The sequence below is a fragment of the Nicotiana tabacum genome, chromosome 10, assembly GCF_000715075.1.
Source record: "Nicotiana tabacum cultivar K326 chromosome 10, ASM71507v2, whole genome shotgun sequence".
Lineage (NCBI taxonomy): Eukaryota > Viridiplantae > Streptophyta > Magnoliopsida > Solanales > Solanaceae > Nicotiana > Nicotiana tabacum.
The window spans coordinates 155,573,621-155,589,701 of record NC_134089.1 but is presented as its reverse complement, the minus strand read 5'-3'; the positions used below and the strand labels follow the sequence as shown (position 1 = coordinate 155,589,701).

The 16,081-nt window shown below is 32.6% G+C and overlaps 1 protein-coding gene and 1 long non-coding RNA gene across 2 annotated transcripts; one reads left to right on the top strand and one right to left on the bottom strand.

Moving 5' to 3' along the window:
- Positions 1-6,170: 6,170 nt before the first annotated feature.
- LOC107786967 (nitrate regulatory gene2 protein-like) lies at positions 6,171-11,670 on the top strand. Its single transcript, XM_016608484.2, has 5 exons — positions 6,171-6,345; positions 7,266-8,540; positions 9,226-9,437; positions 9,905-10,128; positions 10,787-11,670. The coding sequence occupies exons 2-5, from the start codon at positions 7,403-7,405 to the stop codon at positions 11,514-11,516; spliced, it is 2,304 nt and encodes a 767-aa protein (XP_016463970.1). The 5' UTR covers positions 6,171-6,345; positions 7,266-7,402; the 3' UTR covers positions 11,517-11,670.
- Positions 11,671-12,985: 1,315 nt separating this feature from the next.
- On the bottom strand, positions 12,986-15,502 carry LOC107786969 (uncharacterized). The gene is made up of 2 exons (XR_001648258.2): positions 15,205-15,502; positions 12,986-13,557 (listed from the first exon to the last, which is right to left on the bottom strand). It is a non-coding gene; the product is annotated as an uncharacterized LOC107786969 (long non-coding RNA).
- Between the last annotated feature and the right edge of the window lie 579 nt (positions 15,503-16,081).

Genomic DNA, 16,081 nt, shown 5'->3' with positions numbered 1-16,081 from the left:
CTACAAAATTGACTATCAAGGGTCAGATGTTGGTCTTCTAAGTTTTTATTCTTTGTAGGAAGATTCCAATTGATAAAAAGTGTTTTGTTTGAGATTCAAACCTACTGGGCTCAGATCTTTCTACTCCCAAAAAAGAAGTTAAACTAGTTACAACAATTTGCAGAAATTTCCTCTGGCATGGTACAAAGGAGAATGCTGATAGGGCACCCATTGCTTGGGAAACCATATGCCAGCCGAGATCTACTGGTGGACTAAATATACTCAATTTCACCATGCGGAATAGAGCTGCAATATTGAAGATGTTGTGGGCAATCTCTTAGAAAAAGGATACACTTTGGGTCTTATGGATTCAACATCAATACATTAAAGGGAAAGACTTAAAAGAAATGAGAGCACCAAGGTAAGCAAGTTGGTGGTTAGAAAGATATTTGAGGCTAGACAATGGCTAACACTTGACATGGATAGAATACATATTTATGCAACAGATGCCAAATTCAGCATTAAGAAAGCCTAACAGTCTTCATCAATACTTTAAGTCTATTGAAAGCTTGATTCTCGTAAAGGCGTGATACCAAAACATCAGTTTATTCTGTGGATGGCTCTTCAACACAGACTGACAACAATAGACAAAATACAAAAGTGGAGAATACAAGTGCAAAGTGAGTGTGTGCTATGCTCAACAGATGTAGAGGAAACACTCACTCACTTGTTCTTTGAATGCAGTTACTCCAAAACTATATGGCAGAAACTACTTCAATGGACATGAATGCATAGGCAAGTTAGATCATGGCGTGAGGAACTAATTTCGCTGACAAACATAACAAGAAGCAAGCATCCAAGAGCAGCCATCCTTGCCTTCATATTTGCAGCCACAGTCTATAATGTTTGGATGGAAAAAAAATAGTACTGTAGAAGATTTCAACAATTGAAGAGAACAACTATAGACAAACTGAAAGAAATAGTTGTACAATTTCATTTTGTAGGGCAAAGATACTCCAAATGGCATAATGAACTAGATAGATTAAGAGGCTATCCAGGCTAGGAGCTACCACTAATTCCTAGCCTCTACAATTGATACCCTTCCTAGAAGGTTAGCAGTTATAGAGCTTGAAACTGGTATTAACTAGTATAGCGAGAGTTTCATAGTTATTTTTTATGGTCCTGTCTCTAGAGTCCAATGAGCAGGGGTGCAAATAAATAATTATACTTGGTTGAATAAAAATTTTCATTTAACCAAAATTCAAAAGCTTGGATAAGTTTTTGTTTGATTTGTTTAACAAAATAAATAGATAGAAAAATATAAACTATTATTATTATTATTACACATAACAAAAAAATACATAAATCTTAAACATATAGCTTAATGCATATGTCATTATTTCAAGCGTAAATTTATGTTCTCCTTTATTTTCAATATAGAATATTGAGTTTTAATTTTATTTTAAATTTTCGTTATTTACTTTTATATATATATATATATATACACACAAAATAAATATTTTTTGACTATTATTTTGAGAATGACTATATAATGCCATTTTCGCTATCCTAATTCCTGAGCTTTTGGGTTCAGAAAAGAAAATAAATTTTGAAACTTCGCCCACCGTTATAATATTGTCTTATTCTTTGGCTGTATGGCAAATAGGAGAACCAGCCAGAGAGGGAAAAACAAAATATAATAATGAAGCTTTTTCCCAAGGTCAAATATCTTATTATTTAATATTTGACATGAATATGGCTAATATATAAAGACGCAAACAGTAGCATTAAATTTTAAATAATATTTTGTCCTTCTCAAGATTTGATCCTCATCGACCACTAGACTAAATTTAATTTGTCAAAAAGTGAATCTTGTTAAATAAATAAGCAACAATTTAAACAACAATTTGTTTAATATGATTAGTGCAGAAGTAGTTGCTTAATGTTATTACTTAATGCATTAATGTCTAGGCAATAAAATAAAGCAAAGATAAACATGAAGTAGTAACTGCGAATCCAAAGTCAATGCCCTTCTAATAAAAAAAATGGAGAGATTGTCTCTATATTTCCTTACTATTAATCGGTGTGGAAGTGATCTTGATCTGGAAAAAATTGAGTCGCGTCCTCTCATATGTATTCCATAGTATTAATTAAGTGAGATGGTTAAAGAAAAAATAAAAATTATACTTTTATTATAAAAATAACTAAATATTTTCAAGGAATGTGTAAAAATCTTTAAAAGACAAACGGAAAAGGGCCAAAAATGTCCTTGAACTATTCGAAATAGCTCAAAAATATCTTCCGTTTGTTTTTTGTGCCAAAAATATCCGTGTCGTCTATGTTTTGGACCACAAATGCCCCTAAACCGTTTGTCTTGCCATTGAAGCTAACATGACAGTCCAACTAGGTTAGATTTGCTTACATGGCCATCCACCTAAGCAAATCCAGCATGACAAAATTGTTTTTTCGAAAAAATTATTTTTCCGAATTTTTTTATTAAAATAAAAAATCAACATTTATTCCCAAAAAAGTAAAAAATATTCGAAAAAATTATTTATTTTGGATTTTTTTTATTAAAATAAAAAATAAACACTTATTCCGAAAATAAAAAAATTCAGAAAAATTATTTATTTATTAAAATATTATATATAATATACAAAATAAATTATTTTGGAGCGTGCTTTAATATATTTTTCCGGAAATTTAAATTATTTTGGAGCATGCTTTAATATATTGTTCCAGAAATTTTTTACTTTTTTCGGAATACGTGTTCAATCGTAAAAATTTTAAATTTCATTTAAAGTTAAATTTCGGAATTTTGGAAAATTTGAAAACTCCAAAAATTATAAGAACTTTGGATGAACCAATTGATACTTACAGTAGAAGTGTGCCTTTTGTGAAGCTATAACTGATAAGTATCTAAAAATTTAGATCAAACTAATCATAAATTCACAAAAGAGTACAATTGAGTTTTTTAATCAAATCATAAAGCCAATCAAGAATAATTTTTCCGGAATTTTTTTACTATTTTCGGAATAAGTGTTGATTTTGTATTTTAATAAAAATTTCCGGAAAAATAGTTTTGTCATGCTAGATTGCTTGGGTGGATGGCCATGTAAGCAAATCTAATTTAGTTGGACTGTCATGTCAGCTTCAATGACAAGACTAACGGTTTAGGGGCATTTGTGGTCCAAAACATAGACGGCAGGAATATTTTTGACACCAAAAATAAAAGAAAAATATTTTTGAGCTATTTCGAATAGTTCAAGGACATTTTTGGTCCTTTTCCGAAAGACAAATAATTCAAACCGAAAATAGTAAATAACAAAAGGACGCTTATGTCCCACAATGGTAGAAATAAGAGACAATTTTCTTGGAACATGAGTTAATGGGAAAATTGTACGACTATGTTTTCCATAATTACTTGTTTTGACCCATATAATCTTCGTCAAAATGGAAATTATTATTTAACGTATATAATTTAGAACTTAATGACGAGTATTAAATTTCAAAGTGGATCATCAGCTAAAGACAATGGCATTGTTGAAATTTGTACAAGAAACAGTGGCATTTACATCTGTACTTGTTACGAGGCATCTGGTGGAATTAAAGCTGTATTCGCTTTATCTCTTTTGCTTTATTGGCCTACTCTCTTTTTAGTGTTCCCATCAAATTTCAACGTGATTTTTATTTGATTAAAGAGAAAATTTAAAATATTAATTTTGACTATTATATGGGTAATGGGTTATGGTAAGAATTGGGTTTGATAAATTAATCGGGTGTATCAGTGTGTTTCTACGTGTCCCTTTTATTACTGAGACCTAATTGTCTGTCAAACTGAAGGCAAAAATAATTATGGACCCGTTGGCTATAAAAATCGATTTCTTTTTTTTTTTTTTACTTTTTTCGAAATCAGTGTTTGGCCATGAAATTTTTGATTTTACTTGAAGATAAATTTCAAAAACTCCAAAAAGTTATTTTTTTAAATTTTTTATTTCAAATCATTCACAAAAATTCTAAAATAATCTATAATTATATTCATGTCCAAACAGAATTTAAATTTTTACTTGAAAAAATATTTTACTTTTTTTGAAATTTTACAATTCTTATGTCCAAATGCCCACTAAATGTGCAACAACGAGAGTATTTACAATGGAATAAATATGACTATTTTTCAAAAATAGTAGTAGTAGCTAAGAGATTAGTTTTATATACAAAATGTAGGACTAAAGAGATATAACTAACTTTTTCATTGTGCTATCACCTTTCTATGTTAGGTATTTAGGATGATTAATATATGTAAACCGTGGTAAAAAAAGTATGATTTCAATTCTATTCCATACTTATTGGTCTAAATACTCATCTAACTATATCTATTTTTAAAAAAAAAAAGAAAAAAAAAGAGTTTTGACACTTCATTAAGAAGAGAAATTGACGTCCGAGAAATATTACCATATTCATGATATCGAAAAATAAGCATTAAGGGAAAATGCGAATACATTAAAAGAAATAACAATTACTACAAAATATATCACATGCATTACGTACAACCAAATCAAACTTTTTTTTTTTTGCTATTACCAAATCAAAACTTTTAAAAGTTGAAGTTTAGTTCATACTATAAAAAGGAGTATAAAGTTTATGCAAAACCACCACCTGTGTACTAAAGGAATGTAGGAAGAATATTTTTCTTTATGCCAACAACACAGGAATATGATTCCTCTATTCTGGATATATAAAGTTTTTACAAATTAAAATAAATCACCAAAATAGATATATTTAAAAGAGAAAAAGATTCTTGTATGAGGTTTACACTAAATTAATAAATACATATATGGTATCATTTACAAACATTTGTATAACTAAATTAACTGTAGTTAATATATATATATATATATATATAACAAATTAACGTGATTTGATGTAAATACATAGATAAGTGTTCTCTTATTAAAGTTTTGGAACTCGTGTATGACATAAATCTTGCAAACTAATGCTAAATATATTGTTTTCTAAATATTTGATTCATTAGTAATGAATATTGATGTGAAATAATAATAAAATGGTGAACACGCACGTTGGCTGGCAATTTTCTTCTTTTGGCTTGTTCTTCATCCACTATGCATTTTCCAACGGGAAATTATTTTAGAAAAAAAAAGAGGAAAATTTTGGCATAAAGTCTTAAGTCGTTAACAACTTTTTCCCTTGTTTCTTTGTCCCTTCGTTTATATATATATATAAATTGTTATACTTAACCAAAAAGTTTATATGGTAACATCATTTTTGAAACTTAATAAAAGCAGATTGGGGAGCCTTCAGTATTTAGTATTTACACACCTAATTACCCTTCCCTCCTCTCCACCAAATGATAAAAATACCACTAATAATTTGTTTGGATGGTTGTTAACTATTGTATTGTATCATATTGTTATTTTAAATATAATGTTTGTTTTGACTATTACTTAGATTTTATTGTATCGATCGAAAAATATCACTTTATGTAATGACCGATTTAATTTGGTCGTGTTGATACCTTATTTTTTTCCTCTCATCTTGCCTTTTCATATTATTAAATAGTCTAATTTTATTCTTTATCATACTTTTTTATATAATAATTTTACCTCGTATATCATTTTTTTCATTGTAATATTGTAAGTTTCTTCTTCATATTGTTGGTGCATGATATCATAAAACGATGACAAACAATACAATCTATCCAAATATTGTATATATCAAACGATACAATATAGTACAATACGATACATTATGAAATGATATATATTAATATCCATCCAAACAAGCAGTAAGAGGTGTTTGGACCAAAAAGTTTCTTCTAACGAATGAGCAAAGGTGGAGCCAAAATTTTAAACTTATGAGTTCATAATTTTTGTATTTTTAAGTTATTAAATTCTAGATAAATACTTTTTATATATTCATTGAAGACTAATAAAGGTTCGATCAAAAAACCATAAATAAAAATTGAAGGAAAGTTAGAAGGGAAGTCATATCACACACATTGCAAATCATACAGATATTATGACCCACAAAAAAGAAGTAAGGGTCAAAACCTAATGAGTAGTGAGAGGCAATTCCGTAAATAAACGAAACATGAAGGGCAGAAAGTAAAAAAGCGTCGTATTCGCAAACCTCACCATATTCTTTGCCTTTGCCATACATATACATTTGCTTTTATGGGCTTTGCTTTTCTTCACTTTAAATCTGTTTTGACCGTTGCTTTCTCTCTCCCAACGTCTCTCTATCTCTTTCTCTCTCACACAGTCACACACTTCCCACTGATCAAACTCCACTTTGGTTCATCTTCATCTTAATTTTACTTCACATTATTCTCATCTTCAATTTTACCAGGTACGGCCTTAATATCACTACAATTTCGTTTTTGTCTTCTATTATATTCAGTTTATTTGTTTGTTAGAAGGGTATTTTACGAAATCAGGAAAACATGAAAGCAACTCCAGTTTTTTCGTGTGAGCTTCATTTTTTTTTCCCCAGATTTTAGTAGTTTTTTTTGTTCATGTTTAATTTTGGGAAATGCGAACATTTCTGGGTACTGTGTGTTGCTGACTGTTGCAGCTAATTAACCTGGAAATATTAAAATGGATCCTTTTTTTGTGTGTGTAATTTATTAGCTGAATATACTGAAACCAATTGCTATTTTTGCTTATGATTTATCTCAATTTTGATGCCTAAAGGGTGCATTGCAAACTTAATATTTAGCTTTTACAATTTACTGGTAAAGTGTGGTTAGTATTACAAGCTTCTCTAGAGGATTTTCATTATTTAATCGTAAGTTTTTTTTTTTTTTTTTTTTTTTGCTTCATCAGCTCTTGTTGAGTAGTAAGCACAAATTATTTGCTAAAATTGCTCTTATTTTTCGTGAATGATCTTCTGATAATTATAATTGCCTTTTCAAACAGAAAAGTAAGGTAAAATTGCTTACATTGAGCTGCAATCTGTTTTCTCTTAAGCTCTTATCATAGTGTCAGTTAATTGGAAAATTTTCCTTAAATATTTCATTACTTGCAATGATCTTTGATCACTTGGGGAGAAAGCATTTCAATTCCTGTAAACCAGATATTGACAAGTGCTTTCAAGTTTCCTCTTTTCGTATGGCTTATAAACAAGGCAAAGAACCTAAATCTAACATTATTTCCTATAATATATGCATAGAATAGTTTGCTGTTTTGTTTCTTTTCTTGTTGGTTATATATCTTATGATTCTTTCTGAGAATGAAGCTTTCTGAAAATCACTTTCTTGTTTTGAGCAGTTAGCTGGTTTCCATATGAATCTGGTGACCATATTAAGACGACTTGATCTCCTTTCCTCTTTTGATTCAAGCCTGAAGAATTCTTAGACTCTAAGAGTAGTAGAGAGAGAGAGATAAAGCTATATATTCTGAGAGAAATGGGATGTTCTTCATCCAAGTTGGATGATGAAGAGGCCGTTCAACTTTGTAAAGATCGAAGGAAGTTCATTAAACAAGCAGTGGAACAGAGAATGCGATTTGCTTCCGGACATATGGCTTATGTTCTTGCCATGGAAAGAGTTTCTGCAGCCCTTAAAGATTATGTTGAAGTCGATGAGCCTCGCGAGTTTTTATTGGATTCGTTTAAAACTCCACCACCCTTTACTCCTATTAAGAAAGTAAGTCCTGGTTTTATCTCCATAGAACCAAAATCCTTTTCCATAACACCCTTGAAGTCTGAACCCAAAACCAAATCCTCTATAAAAATTAATTATCTTAGGTCAGGTGGGAACCCTGCTGTTTCTGTCGAAGAAAGACCTCATTCACCCGAAACAGTCAGAATTCAGGCTTACTCCCCGGTTCATCAATATGGTATGGATAGTTTCTTTTCTATGCAATCCTCACCAATGAACTCGTCGTTTTTTCAGTATTCCCCCAACAATAGGCCTAACTTTCCTCCCCCTTCGCCACAAACATCACAATGGGATTTTTTCTGGAACCCATTTTCTTCATTAGATTATTATGGTTATCCTATGAGAAACAGTATTGAGCAGACAATTCTCGACGATGACAATGATGGGCTAAGGCAAGTTAGAGAGCAAGAAGGAATTCCTGAATTAGAAGAGGAAACGGAGGTAGAAGAAACTGATCATGGAGAGGATGTGAAAGAGGAGAGGACCAAAATCCCTCACAATTTTGATAAAGATGAAGTTGTGGTGGAAGACGTCGACGACGACGACGATGATGATGATAGCAATGAGGAAGAAACGGATGATGAACATGAAAATGTTCCCCATATTCATGAATTACTATCTAAACCCAACCAAACCACAACAGTCGCAAAGGCACAGAATGTAGGCCAACTCAGCAATAAAGAGACAGCAGTTGCCAATCCTGAAGCAAAAGAGGAAACACCTGGATTCACTGTTTATGTGAATAGAAGGCCTACAAGTATGTCGGAAGTTATTAAGGAACTTGAAAGTCAGTTTATGATTGCTTGTACTTCTGCTAAAGAGGTGTCAGCTGTGTTAGAGGCTATCAGGGCTCAGTACTCATTGCAGTCGAATGATCTGTCACGTAAGGTTTTTGCATAAATGCTTACTTCACAACATTTATCTGATTTTCTTGTTTGTCATGACTATTCATTTCTTCTTGACTCTTCATGACTATTCATTCTATGAACAAAGATATATTTATTGATGGCATGGTGCCACATATTCCAAAATGTATCAATGCAGTGAAACAACCGTCACATTAAATTAGCATGTTCAAATTTCAAAGAGTCCTGCGTGTTCCTAGTAGCATGGAAAGGCTAGTTTTATGGCTTTTTAGATCTGGAATTTTCTTCGAGGTCTCTTGTCAAAATTAACTGATGTATTTCAGGAGAAATGTGCAAGATTCAACAGAACAGTATACCATTGGATTGTACAAGAAGACACTGAGTTTCTTTATGCATGAACAATCTAAAAGGAAGAATTTTCTTTCACTTTGAAGCTCAATGTTCTTCAGATGTGATGATGTGCTTCCTATTGAAGTTTCTTTATGTCATTTTCTCAAGCAAACAATAGAGAAGTCATCACTAGTAGAAGCAGTGACCATTTTTTTTATGTTAGAAGAATTAAGCTCATGCTTATTTTTTCTGATTGTCATCAATTAATCCAAGCACCTCAGATTTCTTATTTAAAGGCATGCTCCATATTTTTTGGTTTAAGTTATGAAGTATTGATGTTGGAATGCTAATGAGCTTAATTTTGTTTTGCAGCCATGAAAATGTTGAATCCAGTAGCTCTATTTCGCTCGGGGTCATCAAGATCATCCTCTTCAAGATTTTTGATTAATCCTTCAACTTTAAGAGATGAGGGTTATCAGAGCAGTAGTGATGTGTCTGATGAATCCAACATGTTCTCAAGCAGTCATCAATCAACCTTAGACAGATTATATGCTTGGGAGAAAAAACTATATGATGAAGTCAGGGTATGATCTTGCTGCTAAAAAAATTAAAGATATAAGTCAATTTCAACTAGTTTCTGTTTAAAAGTAGGATGAGTCTCTTAACCTTTGGGAAGAGAAGAATTCAAATATGACTCTTGAGCGAGAAGAAAAATTATCTTTGTTCATAAGGCATGCATGTATGAATAAAGTGAATGAGTGCATGAATTACCTTCATTTCAACCTGTTGGAAAGAAAATGAATTCAAATATGACCCTTGTGTAAGAAGAATAATTATCACTGTTTATTCCCAAAATAACCGGAAAATGCAAGACATGCATGCATGTAAGAAATAAATGACATTTTGGTTTAAAATTTCTTTTAACATGTTAGTTAATCTGACCTCCCAAACATGTTTTTTCTTAAGTAACATTATCCTGTTAACCTAATGAGTCCAAGATGTTAATTGTGGGGATCAGTCCTTTACTGTTGACTGTTGTAATGTTCAATAGGCAGGTGAGCGTGTCCGGCTAGCATATGAGAAAAAGTTGGCACAACTCAGAAATCAAGATGTGAATGGAGCAGATCCGTCATCTTTGGATAAAACAAGAACAGTCATTAGGAATCTGGATACTCAGATAAAGGTTTCAATCCACTCTGTTGAATCTATTTCAAGAAGGATTGAAACTTTAAGGGATGAAGAACTGCAGCCTCAGCTTTTAGAATTAGTGCAAGGGTATGTATCTGATATCCCTGTTACTAAGGTTCTTCAGCTATATCTATACTTGTCAACTCATTCCAATGCTACGATTATGTACATTAAACATATTTACAAAAAGATTTTTATTTGGAAAAACTTGAAAATGTTCTTTAATTCAAGAATCAGGTATTATCAAAGAAAAAAAAAGAAACTTGTGGAGCTTCTAAAGACAGGTTACCTTGTTAAACAAATTGTTACCATCATAGATCATTATTATCAGTTTCTCAGTAAAAGACAAAGTAACAACAAAAGAGCTCCACCTATTTGATTTTTAGTTGCACTTCACTGTCTACTGGAGTTGTTTGCGATTCTTATCAGATATATCTTTCACATCAAGTTCCCTAAATATCAAATTTTCCAGAAGGACCTCAAAAGTCTTGAGTTTCTTGCACATTTAGAGCTTCAGAGACTCTTTTCTGTCGGTTTCTATTGAAACTTAAAAGATATACCGTTCTCAATTTGTTTTTTCCACACAATTATGATTTGGAGCTAAACCTTGTTACCAATTAGCTGCTAAAAGATTGGATTTGTAATTCAAATATCAAAATTGTGTTCCTTCTGCTATTGATCATAAACTGTTATTTGCTCTAATGTACTTTGACTTGCAACATAACCCCTTTTATGGCAACAACAGGTTAGGAAGAATGTGGAAGGTTATGGCGGAGTGCCACCAAATGCAGAAGCATACTCTAGATGAAGCCAAGCTCTTACTCGCTGGAACACCTTCAAAGAAGTCCGGCATGAGGAAGTACACAGTCATGTCACCTTCTGAGGCTCATAGGCTAGCCCGTTCTGCTGCTAACCTTGAGATGGAGCTCAGAAACTGGAGAGCCTGTTTCGAGTCATGGATCGTTTCTCAACGATCATACTTGCATGCTTTAGCAGGCTGGCTTTTACGATGTGCTCGTTCAGATTCTGACACATCAAAATCACCCTTGTCCCCTCCTCGTTCCACGGGAGCTCCACCAATTTTCAGCATTTGCATCCAATGGTCCAGATTATTGGACTCCATCCGGGAGGCAACAGTACTTGAAGGACTAGATTTTTTCGCAGCAGGAGTAGGCTCACTCTATGCGCAACAACTAAAGGAAGATTCCCGCCGGAGTCCTGGTGGGTCAAAGAGTCTTGGCGGGGAATCTTTTGGGAGTATGGAGATCGTGGAAGCTGGGCAACATGACGAGGAAATAATGACAGCAGAAAAGATGGCAGAGATTGCCGTTAGAGTGCTATGTGCCGGAATGTCAGTTGCTGTGAGCTCACTGACAGAGTTTGCCGTAGCTTCAGCTGATGGATATGCTGATTTGCTAAAGAACTATGAGAATACCAAGCAGCCACAACAGCATTTGAATCAAAATGCGGTGTAATTTTATGTTAAAACATTAGGTTAGGTAGGAAGGAATGCAATGTAAATTACATATTTGAGTAGTTTAAGTCATATAGAGGAGCCTTAATATATATTTGTATTCAATCTGAGCTTCTGATTATGCAGAAAGTGAAAGTAGTTTTCTTTTATCTAAATAGCTGTAGATTTAAAACTATACCAACTTTTCAAGGTTCGTTCAATCCCATTCATATCTAAGTAAACCTTCAATCTTGCACTAAAAATGCTCCTTTTTTTGAACTCAAACAAAAAGTTATAGTATTAAACTGAATGAGCAACCAAAAATCTTACAATTAAATTAGGACCATACTCCCGATAGAAAGAACTACCATAATTTCAAGACTCTTTTGCTAAGCAATAAGCAACTAAATTTGCTTGCCTCTTAACCAAACCAGAGAAAAAACACTAAAACTGCTCTCAATATACGAATTCACACGTTATGTTGAAAAAAATATCTTATTATAGACTCGCTTAAATTAACAAGTTTCTAGTCCAACTAGTAGTAATATCTATTAAATTCCACATCTTATATAGAAAATTTGAATCAAGGATTTTCAACAATCTATCAGATTAATGAATTTCAATTATTTTATTCTTTCACTCCGATAGTTAGAGTTGCCAAAGAAGAGTGACAACTAGCGAAGCAAGTATTTGGCTTATTCCATTCTATTTGACACAAATTACTTGTTTAGGTTTTTAAAATCCTTTGCAAGTCTTATCTTTTGTTAAAAGTATTTGATATCTTCTTGCTAGCCTCCTTTCCCATTATTGCTATCACAAAAATTAATGTATACTGAGGCATTATTAGTCGAATATTTGATTTCTCTATGTCGAACTCAATACACTGTACATCCAGATTAAGAGAACTAAGGATCTGATGATAAATACAATAATCCAGTGATTATTAATGATTATATATTACAAAATCTACATTCTAATCCATTTATAATTTTTCCATGAATCAAAAAAGGAGAGCATGGTGCATAAAGTATCCTGCGATGCAAGAAAGGCAGCCTAGTGCATAAAGAATTTCGCATTTACACCAGGTCCGGGGAAGGGCCGCACCCCAATGTAGTGTGATGTAGACAACTTACCCTGATGCAAGAAAGGCAGCCTGGTGCATATAGCATTTCACGTTCACGCAGGATCCGGGGAAGGGACGCATCCTAAGGGAGTGTGATGCAGGTAGCCTACCCTGATGCAAAGTATCAATGGCTGATTCTAAGACTCGAACCGTGACCTATGTCACATGGATACAAATTAACCGTTGCTCCAATGTTCCCCTTTAATTTTTTCCATGAATCAAGAAACCTAAATGTTTAGTTCATCATAAGCTGCTGGTTTTGGTTGCTTTAACTCTTAAACAAGTAATTGCAGCAATGCCTCCCTTGCATGGTTTCAAAATATCAGAATTATCATGACAAACTGAATGCCATCTCATAACAGATAACCTTTCCAAAACTCAACAGCAATTATCTTATAAGCATACCGCATGAGGTAAAATTCTTTCCATCATTCAAATTGATAGTACAACTTTTGTTTAATGATCCAAATATGACAGATTCCATTACAAAAGCATTAACAACTAATAGTATACAAGATTACATAATCCAGAGCATATCAAGCCTATCAGGCAGCCTGATGCACAAAGCATATCGCATTCATGTAAGGTTGGGGGAAGATCCGTACCCCAAGGGATGTAATATAGGCAGCCTACCTTTACACAAGAATCGGAGGCTGATTCCACGGCTCGAACTCATGACCTATAGATCACACGAAGATAACTTTACTGTTGCTCCAACGCTCCCTTTAGAGTATATCAAGCCTGACTAAGTTTATTAGAACACTCGGGACATTGAAAATGTCCTCTAGCTCGACATTTAGTACAAGAAGAGGATCCTACTTTTGATTTATTCTCCAACTGAATGAAATTGAATGGTCCTCCTTTAATAACACCACATCCTTTGCAGCTTGAACATGCTATCAGTCTCAAATCTCCACATCTTTTGCACATCCCTAGTGAGCTGCTCATAGAAAAAAAAATGCAGCATATAATTTAATTACACCCTTTTTTTTTATAGTAAAAGATTTAAGCAGCATACAATTTACCCCGAATCTTGTAAGTTATATATAATGATAGTATAAAATATAATTTAGTCATTTATGAAAATAGGTTAGTCATCTGAAAACTACTAGATATGCATTAGAACAACAACAACAACAACAACGTACCAAATGTAATCTCACAAGTGGGGTCCGGAAGGGTGGGGTGCAGAGCCGGATCCAGGATTTAAACTATATGGGTTCAGATTTGTAATTCTACCACATCTCATCTAATTAGGTTCAAAATTTATTATTTGTACATATTTAATGATTTTTTGAGAAGAAAAAAAAAAGGGTACGAGCGAAAACTATGGTTTCAGTTGAATCCATAGCTTCTACACTAAATATGCCTCTGGTGGAGTGTACGCGGACCTTACCCTTACCTTGTTGAGGTAGAGAAGCTGTTTCCAGTAGACTCTCGGCTCAAAAGAAAAACATTTTCCTACTAGATATGCATTAGAGACTATAAACAAAAGCAGCTGGATTCTTGATAATATAAAAGAGCTATGAACTATAATTCCTTAATAAGGATAATAATTGTATTGCTATCTTTTAGTGTTTTAAAAGGCAAGGCCGTGAAGCGGAGCATTTTACTTAATACGGAGCGAGGCGAAAGCCTCGAGACATGGGGCGTAAGCCCCACGAATATTTAATATTTTAAATTTATGAATTAATAATATAGCATTATAACACAATAAAATATAAAAGATACATTAAAAGTTCAAGAAAACCAAAAAGAATTAAAGAAACTCGTATAAAATAAAATATTTAGCATGTTTTACAAGTATAAATAATACAATACTATTAAAGTTACTATGAAATACAAATTAACTCCAACCTCTTAACTTTCAAACAATTAAAAATTATAATTTCTTAAAAAATATTATCAACCTGCATATTTTACCTCTTTAAAAGTAAATACACAATAAATTTTTCAATACCGTAATTTAAAATATTAATCATTCATGAGTAAATACAAAATTATTTTTAAATCGTAAAATAAAAAATGTATAATAATTTTAAGAGACATAGAACTAAGACATGAAGATCTATCAAGTAAAGATATAAATTTTGATATCTATTTTTAGAAGAAATATTCAAATGATATTCACCCTCACTACGTTCTCAATTAGTAAATATTCAATAATATGTTTCGTTATTTGAGTTATTCACAATTTTCATATTTCTATAGATAAAAAGAAAGAACTTTATTCATTCATTTGTTAAAGAATTTTGATAGTTAACAGTACAAATTAGTGAATTCAAACACATGATTTGCATTGGAACTGTTGGGCGAGTCCCGAGCAATGAGCGTTAGGCGTGTTTAGGGCGCATCGTCGGGCGCTTGGGGGTGTAAGCCTCAAGAAACTAAGCCTCACCCATGAGTCTAAAAGCGTTTTGACAGTGCCCCGCCGGAAGCAAGCCCCGAGGCGAGTCCCAGGAAAAGCTTTTTAAAACAGTGCTATCTTTTCTCTAATGGATAAAGACCATACAAAAAAGAAAAGAAAAGGCGAATGATAGAAAAACCAAAAAAGGAAAAACAAGTGAAATATAATAGAAACATATACCTACGCTGAGAGGCAGAGATGAAAGAATCAATTTTGGGAGCATAAACAGTGGCGGCAAGTAGAAAAGCACCCACTCCAAATCCTGCTATTTCACTTGCTGTTATGTGTTCAAACATTTCTCCTCCTTTTCTTTTCTGCTGCACAAAATAGAAAGAGATGAAAATAAGGCTCTCGAATGGATAAGATATTTTTGGGTAATAGAGCAGTACGAGCATATGTGCACCCGGACCCTTGGGTGCACATAAATAAGGAGAAATGCCTTACTTTTTCGATCTTGCGTAGACCCGTAATGCCTTGTCCACTCACCTGCTTCTGTTTTTTTTTAAATAAAAAAAATAGCATCAGATAGTTATGCTAGAGGGCTAATATTTAGGAATTAGTCAATATGTTCTGAATTTCAGCTTTTCAGTTTAATTTTTCAAGACATAAAATTGTGAAATTAAAATTTTTTGTTCAAATTTTCATGATAAAATAAGTACCGATTAATCTCGAAATAGCATCTCTAAGAATGATTATTTGTATACTTCCCCTTTTGTTAGAGCAATAGAAGCCCATATGCCATAACCTAAAGTTCAAATCTTGCAGATTTAATTTTCAGCCACCAACTTTACAATATTTTACAACATATACTTAAAGTTAAATCTCTACGGTAGGACATGGTCAATATTTTCATTTTTCTTAAATATATTTATAGTAAAAATTGGGGTATATTTTTGTTCAAGTTTACAATTTGATCGTATAACATATTTGTCAATTTTTATTTTATTTTACTGCAAGTTATTTTATTTTTTTTGAAATAAAAGGATGATATCAATAACGGAAAATTACAAAGTCATTACATAGTCCCTAAGGACATTAGCATTGTCAAACTTGGCAA